At 36.4% G+C, this 16,002-nt stretch overlaps 3 protein-coding genes across 3 annotated transcripts; all 3 read left to right on the top strand.

Annotated features, from left to right (window-relative positions):
* Positions 1 to 4,377: 4,377 nt before the first annotated feature.
* Positions 4,378 to 5,360, top strand: LOC117783903. The gene has a single exon (XM_034621471.1). It carries the CDS (start codon positions 4,427 to 4,429, stop codon positions 5,201 to 5,203), a length of 777 nt encoding a protein of 258 aa, XP_034477362.1. The 5' UTR covers positions 4,378 to 4,426; the 3' UTR covers positions 5,204 to 5,360.
* Positions 5,361 to 5,582: 222 nt separating this feature from the next.
* Positions 5,583 to 6,533, top strand: LOC117784172. Its single transcript, XM_034621833.1, has 2 exons — positions 5,583 to 6,367; positions 6,448 to 6,533. Exon 1 carries the CDS (start codon positions 5,633 to 5,635, stop codon positions 6,362 to 6,364), a length of 732 nt encoding a protein of 243 aa, XP_034477724.1. The 5' UTR covers positions 5,583 to 5,632; the 3' UTR covers positions 6,365 to 6,367; positions 6,448 to 6,533.
* Positions 6,534 to 13,022: 6,489 nt separating this feature from the next.
* On the top strand, positions 13,023 to 14,683 carry LOC117783001 (adenosine deaminase 2). The gene is made up of 3 exons (XM_034620126.1): positions 13,023 to 13,946; positions 14,005 to 14,448; positions 14,501 to 14,683. Exons 1-3 carry the CDS (start codon positions 13,023 to 13,025, stop codon positions 14,681 to 14,683), a joined length of 1,551 nt encoding a protein of 516 aa, XP_034476017.1.
* Positions 14,684 to 16,002: the final 1,319 nt, after the last annotated feature.

The following is a 16,002-nucleotide window of genomic DNA, read 5'->3' as shown; positions in this document are numbered from 1 at the left end:
CATTTTTCGTCTCGTCTGACATTTTTCTCAAATCTCTCTGCGTGGCTGTCGCACCAAGTCCAATCCAAGTCTTAATGTCAATGCCAAAGGACAGCCGTGAGGTAGCAGTCACAGTTTTAGTTTCAGTTTTAGTTGCTCCTTCAGTAGCTCCCTCATTGGTTTCCCTCGTTCATTCGTTCGTCTACGTGCTTCGTGCTGCCAGCCAAATGTGTCCTGCCAGCGATATGAGAAATTCCTGGCTGCAGACCGCGAAGCTAACTCTGATGTTGCCTCTGGCTGTCACCAGACTTTCGCCCCAAGCTGCTGTCACAGACAGCCATGACATTTCCTCCCCCCTGCACCCTGCCACCTTTCACTCACAAATTCCCAGCATCCTGCAGTCTTCAGAGGCAAGTTGCTTTTACTGCAACTGTTACTTTTGCCATCTCCCATTCCAGTTGTTGTTTATTTTGGTGCAACGAAATTGCATCAGTGCAATTTCATTGATTGCAAGTAAATGAAATCATTCCACAGTGGCACCCAACTCCAACTCCAACTCCATTTCCCTCGACCTCCACATACTATTCGAATCCCCCACGATGACGACTGGCAAGTCCATTTGTGCTTTATGCGAGTTTTGAGTACCAAGTTGCAGTTACTTAATTTACAGCATTATTTATTCAAATGGTCGGAAAGTTTAAAGCAGCTGCACTTGGATGACGATCCATCGTGCTTATTCTGGCCAAACTAAAGAGTTCTGTCAAAACACATTCATAAATAAATCAATAACAAGATGTAGCTGAAACAAATTTGTTTAAAAACTGTACGCGGCCGTGTTATAACTGAAACTTGATGCAAAACGCAGCTCACGACTTGGAGCCAACTCGCCAAGTTGCCAACTCGCCCAGTCATGCCGCATGAGCGACTGCGACAGCGAAAGAGAGAGCGAGAGCGTAAGAGAGTGTGAAGAAGATACAATAACAAAGTAGTTCGCCGCTCACCTCGTGGTGAGTTGGCCAACAATCCAACTTTGGCCACAATACCATCTGCAACTCAAGCATTCTCAATCAAATCGCACACTGAAAGTGAATCTGAAACAAACACACACACACACACACACACACACACACACACACACGCACATTACAGCTCATTTGGCTATAAACAAAAGTACTTAATCATTATTACAATTACGATAAGAGCGTACACGGTTAGAGAGTAGCTCCAATTGAGCCTCGGGCTTAGAAATAAATATAAAGAAACAAAGTGCAAACATAGATAATAAAATGAAAAGTGTGCGCTTTTGGAGACCAAAGATCATAGATCACAATACCTTAGATAATGAGCAGTTATCGAATGGCGATTTGTTTCATTATGGACAATAAACATCAATCGATTGCCAAATGAGCGGTTAAATGGTTAAAGATACTCGTAATGGAAGTTGCCAAAAATACAAAAAAACCCAAATTATTAATAACATATTGATGAATGATTGATTTTTATTCATTTTTGTGAACGTCCAAGAAATTTCAGTCTTAAAGATTGCATTTAAGACTAATGAATTCTACGAATACTACCAAAATATCACAACTTTCATTTATCCTATAATTTCAAAGAAGTAAAATTTGATAAAATATATTAATTGTGTTTTCTATATATCTATTTTAAAATTAATTAATTATATTTTAATCTGTACATTATATTTTGTATTGAACAATTCTTAATTTTTCAAAATGATTTAAATTTAGATGCTGAATTAATTTACACGGCAAACAATAGGGAAAATAATATTCCGAATGAAACTTTTGTTAAGTTTTGACCAGAGAATAAATTTTTGAATTTGTAAATTTTTTATCATCCAATTTTCCATACCTAACCCTTGACATTTTTTCAAAAACTTTGATCTCTCATAACTTCATCAAAAACTAACCGATTTTCAAGCGGCATGTCATTTTGATCATGATTTGGTCTCTAAAATAATTCTGCATTTAAATTTTTATCATCTAGAAAATTTGATATTTTTTCGATTCTAAGCCATCTATCATCCAATTTTCCATACCTACCCCTTGACATTTTTTCAAAAACTTTGATCTCCCATAACTTCATTAAAAGTGATCCGATTTTCAAGCGGAATGCAATTTTGTTCATGATTTGGTCTCTAAAATTATTCTGCATTTAAATATTTATCACCTTAAAAATTTCATATTTTTTCGATTCGAAGCCATCTAATATCAAATTTTCCATACCTACCTACCCCTTGACATTTTTCAAAAACTTTATCACCTAAAAAATTTCATATTTTTTCGATTCGAAGCCATATATTATTCAATTTTCCATACCTACCTACCCCTTGACATTTTTTCAAGAACTTTGATCTCTCATAACTTCATCAAATATTAACCGATTTTCAAGCGGAATGTCATTTTGTTCATGATTTGGTCTCTAAATTCATTCTGCATTTAAATTTTTATCATCTAGAAAATTTAATATTTTTTCAATTCTAAGCCAATTTTCCATACCTACCCCTTGACATTTTTTCAAATACTTTGATCTCTCATAATTTTATCAAAAATGTACCGATTTTCAAGTGGAATGTCATTTTGTTCATGATTTGGTCTCTAAATTGATTCTGCATTTAAATTTTTATCATCCAGAAAATTTGATATTTTTTCGATTCTAAGCCGTATATCATCCAATTTTCCATACCCCCCTTGACAATTTTTCAAAAACTTTGATCTGTCATAGCTCCACCAAAAATTATCCGATTTTCAAGCAGAATGTCATTTTGATCATGATTTGGTCTCTAAAATAATTCTGCATTTAAATTTTTATCATCTAGAAAATTTGATATTTTTTCGATTCTAAGCCATCTATCATCCAATTTTCCATACCTACCCCTTGACATTTTTTCAAAAACTTTGATCTCTCATAACTTCATCAAAAGTTAACCGATTTTCAAGCGGCATTTCATTTTGATCATGATTTGGTCTCTAAAATTATTCTGCATTTAAATATTTATCATATAGAAAATTTAATATTTTTTCGATTCTAAGCCATCTAATATCCAATTTTCAATACCTACCTCAGCATCAAATTTAATGTAGAGAATGTTTATAGAGGTCAAACCATGATTATTACATTTACAACTAAAGTTATTTCTTTAGTGACTTACTTTTTATAGAATTATAATTAATATATATTTAATTTTAATTTTTTCTTTACAGTTCATAATTTATATTTAATTTTATTTTTATTTTTAATCTTTAACCTTATTTTTTTACTTGGATTTTTTTTATTCTTGCTGACTGCTTTTAGTCGTGCATAAATAAATATATAAATATATCTTGTTAAATGAAAGGTAAGTACAGAAAGTGGCTTATGCTTTGTATTTTAATGGAAGTAAAATGTTTAAGCCGGCGAATGACTTTTTCTTGTTTAAATTGTTCAATTTTATTCGTTAAAGGCAACTGAATTGAATTGTTTTTAAAATAAAAATAAAATAAATTAAAGCAAATATACATGTAAAAGTTATATGAGCCTGCAAGACAAGCTCATACATTTTTTGGTTTGCTTCGCACGTTAAAGAAAGAAAGGCAAGTAAAAACAGCAGCAGAAAAAGAATAAAAAATGAAATAAGTATACGCCGCGTTGTACGTGCATGCGTTGCTCGGACAGTTAACGGGCACGGCCAGTATTCGCTTTTACGCCGATTTTGTGCACAGCTTCCTCTTCCCCCTGAGCACACTCCAACAAACTGCCCGAGATATGCATGAGTGCAGGCCCATAAAATTGGGTCAATTGCTGTTAACAATTTGGCGGCGCAATCTTTTCGCCGTTTCGATTTCAAGCCAGCTGCCCTGAACCGATGCTACCAATTGGACATCACGAAAAAATGGCACTGGTTGTTAAAAAAAAAAAAACAACAACAAAAAAGTGAGAAAGAGGGAAAAATTGGCACGTTTTTGGAATAGAGTTGTTGGTAAAACAGAAAATCGAGGAAAATCAGAGCTGCACACAGGCACTTGAACCCAGTTGCCGCTAAAGAGACGACCGAGTAACGGCTGAACTATGGAGGGATTGATGGATGGATGCATGGATGGAAGGTTGCCCACACGCTAATTAATTAGTGCGTTTTGTTTATTATTTGATGTTCAAACTTTTGGCAGAGGGTTCAGTTTTTTGTTTGCCAAGCAAGTCAAGGATCCTGGCAGTCCAGGCACTGCAAATTGGAAGAGCATGCATCAAAATGTGCATAGCTTTAACGCTTTAAAATGCATTAATAAACCATACTAAAGATTGATTGATTTATTTTAAAATTTATTTTTGGTTATATAACTTGCTTGGAAGAAACTGTCACAATGTTTTTTCACAAGATGCTCGGTGAATGTATAATCACTTTGCTTTCGGACTTTGTGTAAAAGAAACATTTTCAAAATTTTTCTTGGCTATGGGTGCTAAAAATTCTGTAAAATGCTCAAGCGTTCTGTTGGGAGCGATTCATCTGCAGCAGGGATTCATCAAGGGTCTGTTATCGTCTACAATCCGTAATATGTCCGGCTCTAAATGCAGTCGAGTACCCCAAAAGGAGAAGAAGAAATGCAGAATGCCATTGGTCATACCACCGGAATATTTTAAACAGCCCAATCCCTGTAAAACAGATGAAGAGCTACAAACAGATCGATCTCTGGGCGTTTATATGCGCTGCTCTCCACCCTATAAGCCAGTATGTATGGGACCCTGTTTCAATGAACCACGCCTAGATGCTACACTGTACCGGCCCAGTAAGGCCCTTGATAAGCCGTACAAGAAGTATTGGGTGGACTGTGTCATTGAAAAGGTTCCCAAACGTGTGTGCAGTATGATGCATGAAAAGCCTGAAATTCCACGACGGCAGCCGCGAAGGACGAAGAGCTGTAATCTAGCTCCGTCCGAAGGATGCCGCACATTGATGAGACCGTTGCTATGTCGACCCTTGAACCCAGGACCCGCAATATCCGAGACTCGCTGCATTAAGAATCCACTCTGTGAATGTCCTGCGGCAAGGAGAGTAACTCGTTGCAAAATCAAGCCAAAGGTTCAAGCCACAAAAAAGCGTCAGTTAACCAGATATCCAAGTTTTTCCGAATGCCAAAGCGCTCAATTGAACACAGCTCCGATAACTGAGTGCCTCAAGAAGTATTCCATTTGCGAAACTTGGCGTGTTTTCAAAACTAGACATGGCTAAGGAATTTTACCTAAAAACTGCTCAAAACAGATTGTGACGTTTCCTAGTGTTTCTATTGTTGGAAGACACTTCAGATCAGTATTTTAACAGCAAATCAATCACAGATTTCAATAAAATCGAGTATTATTATGAATTAAAAAAAAAACATGTGGATAACTTTATTTCCTGCCAATTTCTATCTGCTTATTAAACTTTGTATTTAGAAGAGAGTTAATTTTATAAATTAAGTAAACAAGTTTTTAGAATAATTTTTAAAATAATTCTTTCTGCAGCTCCAGTGAGTTTATTTCGAAATCAGCTTTCAACATGAAGCCCTTTTAAAATCAGTCATGAGATATGTGACAGATGTCGTTTGAAACAGATCAGTCAGTATAGGATTGCTAGGCATTTTAACATTTCGGCAAAAGGCACTTCAAAATTTTGTTTAATATGAACAACTTAATGAGCAGATTCCGTTGCATTCTTCATCTGGATAACTCGAGTATGTTTGGGCATACGTTGGTATTATATTCGAGCACCAAGTCCAATAGGATTATAAAATCTGGTGAAATATTTAAGGAGAAGTTACGCCGGATGCGTCGTGCTCAGAGAAAAATGACTCCTTGCTATTTGCGAGTACGAAGATCCGAGTACAAGTGCCTGGCATATCAGGAAATCAAGCCCGATCCTTGCATACCAGAGCCATGTCCATTGCCAATTGATGTGAAAGCCTATGTGCCAAGTGATAAGGGTAAACGGAATTATCAGAAAACCTGGTGTGAGTTTAAGCCGATGCCGCGCCAAAAGCCAAAAGTCCGCAAAATCTATCCGGTGCGTGAGCGTCGTGATCCAAAGCTATTCAGAGGTAAGCTTTGTACCGCTTGTGAACCGGAAGATTGTGAACTACCGGAAAGTGGACGCGCCCCGCCCCCAAGACTCTTTCCGCCCACAACAATGCCATGGCCATGTTGCAAGCTCCGCTCACCAAAATGTCGAACCAGTCGATCCGACGTGAGATGCTCCCGAGGTCGTATGCCCTCCTGCTGTGCGAAGCGGAAGACGCAGTATCTCAGCTTCTCAGAGTGCAAGCAATTCCCGTTGTTGCCACCAATCGCGGCCTGCGAATGCGACCAAAAGCCCAGTCTCTGTGAAGTCTGGAACTTTTGGCGTACCAAACGTTGAGGGGTGAGGAAAGAAAATACATCTCATTTTTTCCTAAATTGAATAAATGCACATGTCAACAATTCATTTCATAAATTTCACAGAATATTTGGGCTAGACTTGGACTTATATATTGCTACCATTTATTAACTCCTCCACTTTATAAAGAAGTATCCCATACATTATCCTGCGGCAATTCATTTTTATCAGTAGATGATATAGACTAATTATTGCAAAGCTAACAATATACTAAATTATCATAATGCCAATTCAGATTACAATTGATTGCAAATATCATTGAAGATTTTATAAAAATTGACATATTAATAAATGTATTCATTTATTAATTAAATCTTTACATTCTGGTATTATTTTTGTTACGAACTTTAATGAATTATATAAAATAATTAAATATTATTTGCTTTACTTAAGTATTATATATATGAAAATAAAAACTTTACTTCTGCATATGTCTAAAGCCTTCCTATCCATTAAACTGTAAGCAAATCTTAATTATTAACTTGAAAATCTTCACATCAGTCTTGAAAAAAATTTAAAAAAGCTTAAGAAATCTTTTAAATTTAATTGAAAAAATTTACACTTTACCATACTTTCGGAAATTGAAATTAGTCTTGATTCTTCCTATTCTTCCCTTAAGCTGCTTTCTAGAAAACCTCTTCATATAGGAGACTCTAATTTCGTTAAAAAAAAATATATAAATGTGCTTTCATCAATCAATAAAATGATCTGAGTTGAGAATGCTTCAAATCGAACACTTTAAAGAATTAGCAGCATTCTTGTCCATATTTTATTTGATTTAAATGTGAATTCTTTTATTTTTTTTGTTCGTATTTATCATATTGCCCATTTCCAAATCTTGAATGTAAAGTGAAGTGCAATTTGAAGTTGATTTTAAAGCCAAGGCTGAGCCTGCTTGTGTTGGTTAATTCCTAGTTGCCACTCAAATCGAATAGGATGCTACATCTTCTTTCCCGTTCCCGTTTCCGTTCCCGTTCCCGTTCCCGCATCCGTATTCTTTAGCTCGTCAGCTACTTTCGCTTTGTCCCTGGCTCCTCCAAGTAGCTGAAGTGCTCTCCTGCGCCTGGTGGCGTTCCTAAAAGGGATTTGCATGCCGCTGAGATGTTTATCGTAAATTGTTGCCGTCATCGTCCTGCTTTTGCTTCTGCTCCTGCTCCTCCTCTAGCTGTAGCTCTTCCTCTTCGTCTGGGCGCACAAATGTCAACAGCACAAAGCGCTGACGTTTTACATTGAAAGTCACTTTGGGTGCCAGACTGCACGTCGGATAATCGAGAAGTGGCGGAAGGTGAGAGAGTAGACATGGCTAATGAAAAGCGCCAACAAAAATGCAATGCATTTTTATATATATTTATTTAAATGCAAATGTTTATACTGCCAACTGCAAACTGCACACACATTTTCACAGGCCGTATTTAATTGTTAGTGCCTTGGCATTGACATGGAGATGTAGCTAAGAGCAGAGTCCTTTCCTTCTGTCCTCCTGTCGAGAGTCCTGTAACTGAGCTGCAAATTTGCCAAACATTTGTCCTTGTTGTTGCTGTTGTTGCTGTTGTTTTTGCTGTTTTTCAGATGGTTGTTCAGTTGTTTGGCAAAAGTATGCCCCTGAGTGACATTTCGCACAAATGAAATGTATGGCTGAAAAGTTGTCTATTTTGGCCCAAACAAATAATTTTATTATAAAACTTTTTTCAACATGTTGGCCTTCTGTTTTCGCCCCCAACTCTGGAAACAACTGGTGTGTGTGTGTGTGTGTCGCATGAGTCACCTCTAAAACAAAATGGGGCTTTACGACTGTAAGGGGTTTGTGAGAGAAATAAAGGTATCTAGATAGAGTCATCTGACCTATGTTTAGGAGAACAGGACAAGTCTATTCAGAGTAAAAGCATTTACAGCTTGGTGATGTAACGTGCTAAATAAAATAATCAGAGTTATTGTCATTAACATTTCTAAGATATGAAAGTAGCTCATTTCCGCTTGCTTGCTAGTTTAAAATTTAAAAAATAGGTTTATATTATTGCTTAACTTCCTTTATTCTAAGTACTCGCCCAATTTAAGTGAATACCATTTGGGAATCATCAACTCAGTCGCTGCCCCATTTTTGACAATTAGCTGGCGCCTTAATTACAACTGCACTTTAAATGCGGCCCTGGTTTTTGCTGTTATTGCCTAACAGCAGTTAGCCATTTGTTGCTGTCGCTTGTAGTATTCCCTTCCCCTTTCTAGCATTCCATTTTCCGTTTAACCTTTAAGCGCAGATCCAGTTGAGGTTGCAGCATTCAGCATCGCGCAAACTGCACCCACATAACCATAAACGTAAAATGCCACTTTCCTTTACTTTCTTTCTATTTTCTTTTTTTTCTATTGTACACACATTGTTGGTGGGCGTGACTGGTTCCTGGTGGAACACTAAATGCCTTACAGCTTGTTCATAGTTGTTGCTAGATTGTTAATATTATTTTATAATTTCTTTTTATGGCCACTACTCTGATATGGCCACTGAAATGGCAACCATATTGCTTAAAAACAACCCATACAAAATGCTGTAAACAAGCCCAAAGCTCTTAAAAAAAAATGCAGTCATTTAATAAAAACAATGGCGAAAACTGTTAGTACCCACTGTGCAGGGATTGAGACATATGAACTAGATTTATAAAGCTGATGTAGATGGTGGCGTTTAATTGATTATGTTATGCATAGGTAAATAAAAACATTTAATGATATAAATTTACAATATATATAAATACATATATATTTGAAATATATATTAATCAACACATTGTATAGTAAAGATATTTAATTGAGATGTTGTCAAGCAAATGTGTATTGGAAAATGATGTTAATATTAATCAAAACGAATTTTCAATTAAAAATTAAGTATACGACTTGAGGCATTAAAATAAAATGCTTTAGCAGTCGATTTAAAGACACAACATTGGGTAAGCCCTTTTAAGAAAATGTCTCTGTCAATGCTGTCGAATTGTTGTGCCTTGAAGCATTTGCTGTCAAACTGGCTGAGATGTTTATTGACATTTATTTGAGATGGCCAAGAATGGAGGCAGAAAAAGCGAGCGATTCTATTGACATACTCGTAATTCAAATAGGCAACAAACGTGCCGCGCAATTCAAAGCGCAAAACGCGTCAAAATGTAAATTGGTTACAGCTGACAAGGGGGGAATTGAAGGCGGGATAAGGTAACTGTCTACGTGCTGACTGCAGACAAATCAATTTGACAAAACGCAAAAATTTGTAATCAAACACTGTGTGTGTCTGTCTCTGAGTGTGCCTGTGTGTGTGTGTGTGTGTGTGTGTGAAATTGTGTTTGTGTGTAAAAGCACAAATTGTTGGCCATTGTGAAAATGACAATGCTGCGAAGACAAAGCAAAAGGCAGATAAAAATGCCAGCCGCAAGCTTAACAAGCAAATGGACAGGAGACGGGGGACGAAGGATGGTCGGGGGGTAGCCATTGTTTCAATTTAAGCTACAGTCATAATGGCAGCGGGAGTTGAGAGGCAGGGTGCATGCCACGCGGCTGTGGCAACTGCACACATTGAGCTCTAAAGAGTTTAAACAGCTGTTGTCTGCAACGCGTCCAACTGTCGCTCATTTTGGCCAACACAGACATCATGAGCAGTCGCAAAACGGGTAAATAGAGAAGGGAAAATGGAGGGGGGCAATGGCAAGAAAATACTTTAGCTTATCTGCAGTAGTTTGACAACTGCCATGGCGTTGTGTTCACTTCAATTATGGCATTAAAAGCGAGTTCATTGTGAGAACGCAGAAAAGTATGCAACAGTTTTTTGCTCCCCTCTTCCGGCTTGTATAGAAATCCGAATACGAATTTTGGCATGTTGTGTGTGCGTTGTTGTTGTTGCATTTCTGAGCATGCACGGAAATTGTACAACACCACAAACACACACACACACACACACACAGATTCACACACACAGATACAGACACTGTAAAGTCAGCATAAAAAGCATTAATAGAAATTCATATTGTATGCGAAATGTGGCTAAAGCGAGCAGCCTACATAATAAACCCATTTGGTGCGGCTTTAAAATGCCATTTATGAAACATGTGCTAGCATTTATGCATATTAAATTAGTTGGCTTGCCCTCAAAAAATAAACTGGCAAAAGGCATCCAAAGTGCCACAATAAACTGACACAACACACACACACACACACACACACACTTATTGTACGATGGTTAAACAAATTCCAAGTGCGAACCCTTTTTTATGTTCGCATCGTCTCCGACCTAACATAATGTTAGCACAAATGGCAATGGGCGCCTGAGTTTGCAGCTGTTTTTGAAAGGCAGCCATCAGCTTCATATTCACACACATTAACACACCAAAATACGCAATAATGAACCCAAAGAAAACGCACATGTTTTACCAGAATGCATATAATATCCATATACATACATATATTATGTTTAAAAATATCATTTAACTGACTCTTTCAGATATTTATAACCACATTATCTGATTTTTTAATCTTTCAAACCATTTTCATTTGCAATGTCCATCAAAGATTTTTAAAAGGCAAAGAGCATATTCGAATAATCCTTGTAGAGTTGTGTTCAGAGCTTAATGTACAAAATTTTTGTATTTTATAATATTTTCAAATTTCATCTTTGAGTTGAAACGTATTTTTTTCAAATCTCAAACTACTCCAAAGCCCTTAAATGCCCTCTTTACCATTATGCTTCAAGGGTTGAAGCTGACATCATATCTAGAATTTAAACAAAGTGTATAAAAAATAATAAAATAGTTGGGTCTTCTTTGTGTGCGACTTAAAAACGCATGTTGAAACTTTTCAAGTGTGAATTGCTTTTCATTTTTGCTGCAGACACACAACGCGTTCCGCCTCGTGCCCCATTTTGTTGCCTACTTTTGTTCGCAGCAAATTGTAAGGCAGTTGGTGAGAATGACTCTGTGTGTGTGTGTGTGTGTGTGTGTGTGTCTGCGGGTGTCTATGAGACGCAGTTGTAACAAAAAGAAACATAAAATAAAATGGCAACGCCAGAAATGTTTTATAAAAATTTATATGAGCATAATTTGTAACAGACCAAAAAAAAAAATATGATATGTAACGATGCCAAGAACCGAGAGGCGCAGGACGAAAGAAGAATAGAGAGAAGCTAGCTGAAAGAGCAACTAACCATGGTAACACAGAAAACATGTGCCAGATCTGAAAATGGAGATGGAATTGAAGTGTGGCATCGATTTTACATTTGAAAATATATTTTAAAAATATTTTAAGGGTGTATTTAGCATAACTGAGAAAGGATAAAGGAAAACCGCTGGTTTAGTTTCAAGTTTTATACAAGTGTGTTCCTCAAATCTCCAGATATTTTGATGACAGTTACAAATTATTAAAATTAGACATCGTTTATTTATTTTAAGTTTTTATAATGGGTAATGATTGGTTTAATTTAATAACAAACAGGCATTTCGAGTTTCACATTTCATTTAAATTCATAAAGTTGTTGAAAGCAAAAGCTAATAATGATAATTATAGTTAGCTTCCAAAATTATTCTATAAATACCAGAGTTTAACGTAGTACATAAAACAAGTTTGTTAGTTTTAGTGATAGGTTAGAAATTGACTGCTAAGTAATTTAGGAGGTAGTAGGTTATAGACATGCCTGTTTCTGGCCCTAAGCTGTTTGTATCCTTCTTGCAAAGGACACAATTAAGATGCAAATTGTTTTTGCACAAAATCAAATTCTCTGCAAATTCTTAGTCAAAGAAGGACTGCATATCAGCTTGCCACTTGCCACTTGCCGTTGTTGTTGTTACTTGAATACCGTGCAAGTTTTCAAGTTAAGTGCACTACGTATGCAATCGACACATGTGTGCAACAAAACTCGTTAACACTTGAAAACTTTCATGGCCCTGGGCAATTGTAACTGTTTCTGTTTGGAAAGGTTGCAGTTTTGGGTTGGGCTTGTGCTTGGGTTTTAGTTCTGGGTTGAGTTAGAGGAGGTGGGACTATAAGTAAGTAATGTAATGCTGCTAAAAAACACTTAAGCAAAAGCTGGTTACCAGCAAAAACACATCAGAGTGTGTGAGATCAGCTTGACAAAGGCTTTTACTGACAACAAACAAACTTCAAAAACGAAAGAACAGTAATCAAAGTATCTTAACGATTTTTAATTAGAATTTTGATAAAGAATATTAAAAATATTTGAATTAGGGAGCTGAAAACGAAAAAGGAATATTAATATAACTAAAAGAATAAGTGAAAATATTGTTCTTTTTATCTTTCTATGCTATATAAATTTTAGGTATTTATTATTTATTAAAATATTTCAAACTTCGGATTCATAACTTTTCTAGTATCGTTTAATATTTTAATTTATTTCTAAAAATACTCTTTATAGAAAAACATAAATAGAAAATTAATATACAATTTATCGTATAATTTTTTTCGAATCATTAGTATTCTAGGTCAATTAAGCTATTTATAATCGTTACTGTTAAAAATAATTTCCCAAAAAAAAAATATTACTAATTACTTAAATTTAAAAAAAGAAATTTCAGTTTTTAGGAATTGATTGAATTATGTGTTTAATCGCAAGTCATTGAAATATATTTTATATTTACATAACAATAATTTCAATCTTACAATGCTCCATCAACTTTCTGGAAGTATATTAAACCAATTTTTTGGGCCGTCAAATTTGCGCAAGTGTACACCAGAAGCCTATAGAAAACTCCGGGAAATAGTTTGCAAATTTGAACAGGCTGCGATACTTGGCAATGATATTCAATTGACACAGAAGGAGATCAAAGTGAATGATGTGATCATGTGCCTAAAGATGGATGAATATAATAGGGGAGTAAAGGATCCAAATCAATTTGTGCCGGGCTATCATATTTTTGAGAGACTGCACGACATTGAGAAGTCGCCTCTGTTTCAATTACTCCGAAGGATGCCGAAAGGAGGTGCCCTTAAAGCACATGATAGTTCCATGTGTAGTACTCAATTTCTTATTGATCTGACCTACAAAAAGCAACTCTGGGCCTGCAGCATCGAAGATGGCTGTAAAATAGTACAGTTTCGATTCTCCAAGGATAAACCAAAAATAATGCAACATAAAGGCGGCAATTGGGAGACTATGGATGAGTTTCGTGATCGACTGGGCGAGGAGAATGTGCGAAAGTATCTAAAGTCACTGTTTAGTATGTATCCATTATCGAACTTAAAATCGAATGACTTGGCGTGGAAGCATATGATGAGCATATTTAATCTGATCAATGGTATAGTTTTGTACTATCCCATTTGGGGAGAATATTATTACAATGCCCTCGAGGAGTTCAGCGAGGATGGAGTGCAGTATGTTGAGGTTCGTTCACTTCTGAAGCGTCTCTACTGCCTGGATGGCAAAAAGCTACCCGTTAAAGAAACCCTAGAGGTTTACAACAATGAGCTGGAAAGGTTTAAGCATGATCATCCAGATTTTATAGACTCCAAACTGATTTATGCGCCACACCGACAAACGACAGTCCAAAAAATGGGCGAACATGTGAAACTTTGCACTGAATTAAATGTGAGTTAGCCACAAGGAATTAATTATTCGCTGACATTCAATTAAAGTCTTATTGCAGAAGGAGTTTCCCAATTTACTGATCGGTTTCGATCTTGTTGGCCAAGAGGAATTGGGTCATCCATTGAGCATGTTTGTCAAGCAACTCTTAAAAATGCCAGCACACATTCAATTCTATTTTCATGCGGGGCAAACAAACTGGTATGGATCGCCTCTGGATGAGAATCTTATAGATGCCATTCTGCTAGGTACTAAGCGTATTGGCCACGCCTATGCTATAACGAAACATCCACTGGTTATGGAATTGGCCAAGAAATTTGGTGTTGCCATTGAGGTTTGCCCCGTTTGCAACCAAGTGTTGCAACTTGGCGCTGACTATCGCAATCATCCAGCTGCCTCTTTGATTGCCAATGATATACCCATTGTTCTCTCCTCGGGTAATCCCTCATTTTGGCGTACAAAACCTCTGTCCCATGATTTCTATATGGCATTTCTAGGCATTGCGGTGAGTTAACTAAATATCAGCTAAATTAAAAATACTTTATATCCTGTTTCAGCCCAGGAATGCCGACTTGAAGTTTCTCAAACGTATAGCCAAAAACTCAATCAAACATAGCGCACTTTCTGATGAAGAGAAAGCCAATGCCATGCAAAAGTGGAAAGTTAAATGGGAGAAATGGGTCGATTGGACTATAGAAAATGCTGATGAAATGCTAGCAGAAGAACTAAACAAGCAATAATCATTTTTTATCAACTGTTGTAAAATATAGATATAGATTGAAGATGCAATTTAGCAGTTTATATTATTAGTAGAGAATTTATTTTGGCAAATTATCACAAAATTATTCGAATCTCTTCATATCTTTTAAGTATCTTAAATTTCCTGTGCTCTACTTACTCTTAAACTCTCTGGAAAAGAAAAGAACTCAGCTAACGGAAGTGACCAGTATAATTTTTGGGGCAACACGCGCTGCGCTGCCGCAAATTATTTAAGTTTTCCGCCTTTTTGATTATCAGCAGGCAAACTCAATAAGTTTTACCACACAACTTTTTATAGCATACTCAGTTGAGCAGTTGTTAATAAAAGGGGGAAGAGAAGAGGGTGATAAGTTTGCCAGCAAATGTAGATGTCAAAAAGACAACGATACTCCTACCAACACTTCCGGTTTAACTCTGGCTTGTGCTTGAGTTTTGGCCTGGTTTGGTTTGTGCCTGCCAGCACTAATTTCATTGACTTACACACACACACACACAGATACACACACACACACAGATACATATAGATATCTGGAAGCAAGTCAAAGTGGCACGCACACGCTGTGGGGCAAACACGCACACTGTGTGTGGCATTGGAAGTTGCCACAGCACACATTCGATTGCTGCTGTAGTTGCAACTGTGCTTGGCTTGAGGAGAAATTCATCTTTCAACTTGATTGCGATCAACTGAAGAATTTGAACTTTTTTTGAGGGCATTGCTTATAATTAAAAACTTTATTATTTGTTCAACTTTTGCCCGCAGCTGTTGCACAATTGACACACGCGTGGCAAACTTCTGCTGTTCTCTTCTCAACTTGCCACATAACCAAAAAAAAAATTATCAACAATTATCGACAAAGTTACACTGCCATTTATCAATTGACAGTTCTTGCCAATTGGAGCATGACAATCCTGATGGACAGAGTTACAGAAGAGGGCATAGTTTTCTGCTGTTGACTAAAAACCTGATAAATTGACACGCAAGACTGGCGTACAGTTTGACAGCCATTGGATAATTGATGTATTGCTGGAAAAAAGCTAACACAGCAGCATGAGGCATGCAACATGCGTTTATATATCAAAAAATGAAAATTTGAAATACCGATTTGCTTTTCGCTTCACAAAATGAATAAAAAAAAGAGCTGTTGGTAACTGCACTGCTGTTAGTTTAATGTTAAAGCTATGTTAACAGACAACAAATGTTAATAGCATTTTCAAAGCAATGGAAAATATTTTAGTAAGCTAGTTAACTCAACAATTACATGACATTTCTTATATTTTAATAAATATGTTATTAAATATG

This window comes from Drosophila innubila (assembly GCF_004354385.1).
Source record: "Drosophila innubila isolate TH190305 chromosome 2R unlocalized genomic scaffold, UK_Dinn_1.0 1_C_2R, whole genome shotgun sequence".
In the NCBI taxonomy this organism is placed as follows: domain Eukaryota; kingdom Metazoa; phylum Arthropoda; class Insecta; order Diptera; family Drosophilidae; genus Drosophila; species Drosophila innubila.
The sequence above is the reverse complement of the archived record's forward strand: the minus strand, read 5'-3'. Positions and strand labels throughout refer to the sequence as shown.

Coding starts and splice junctions, on each gene's coding strand:
- LOC117783903 (XM_034621471.1), top strand. CDS start 4,427: ATGGGTGCTAAAAATTCTGTAAAATGCTCAAGCGTTCTGTTGGGAGCG.
- LOC117784172 (XM_034621833.1), top strand. CDS start 5,633: ATGAACAACTTAATGAGCAGATTCCGTTGCATTCTTCATCTGGATAAC.
- LOC117783001 (XM_034620126.1), top strand. CDS start 13,023: ATGCTCCATCAACTTTCTGGAAGTATATTAAACCAATTTTTTGGGCCG. Junction 13,947..14,004: donor AACTTTGCACTGAATTAAAT/GTGAGTTAGCCA, acceptor GTCTTATTGCAG/AAGGAGTTTCCCAATTTACT. Junction 14,449..14,500: donor TGGCATTTCTAGGCATTGCG/GTGAGTTAACTA, acceptor ATCCTGTTTCAG/CCCAGGAATGCCGACTTGAA.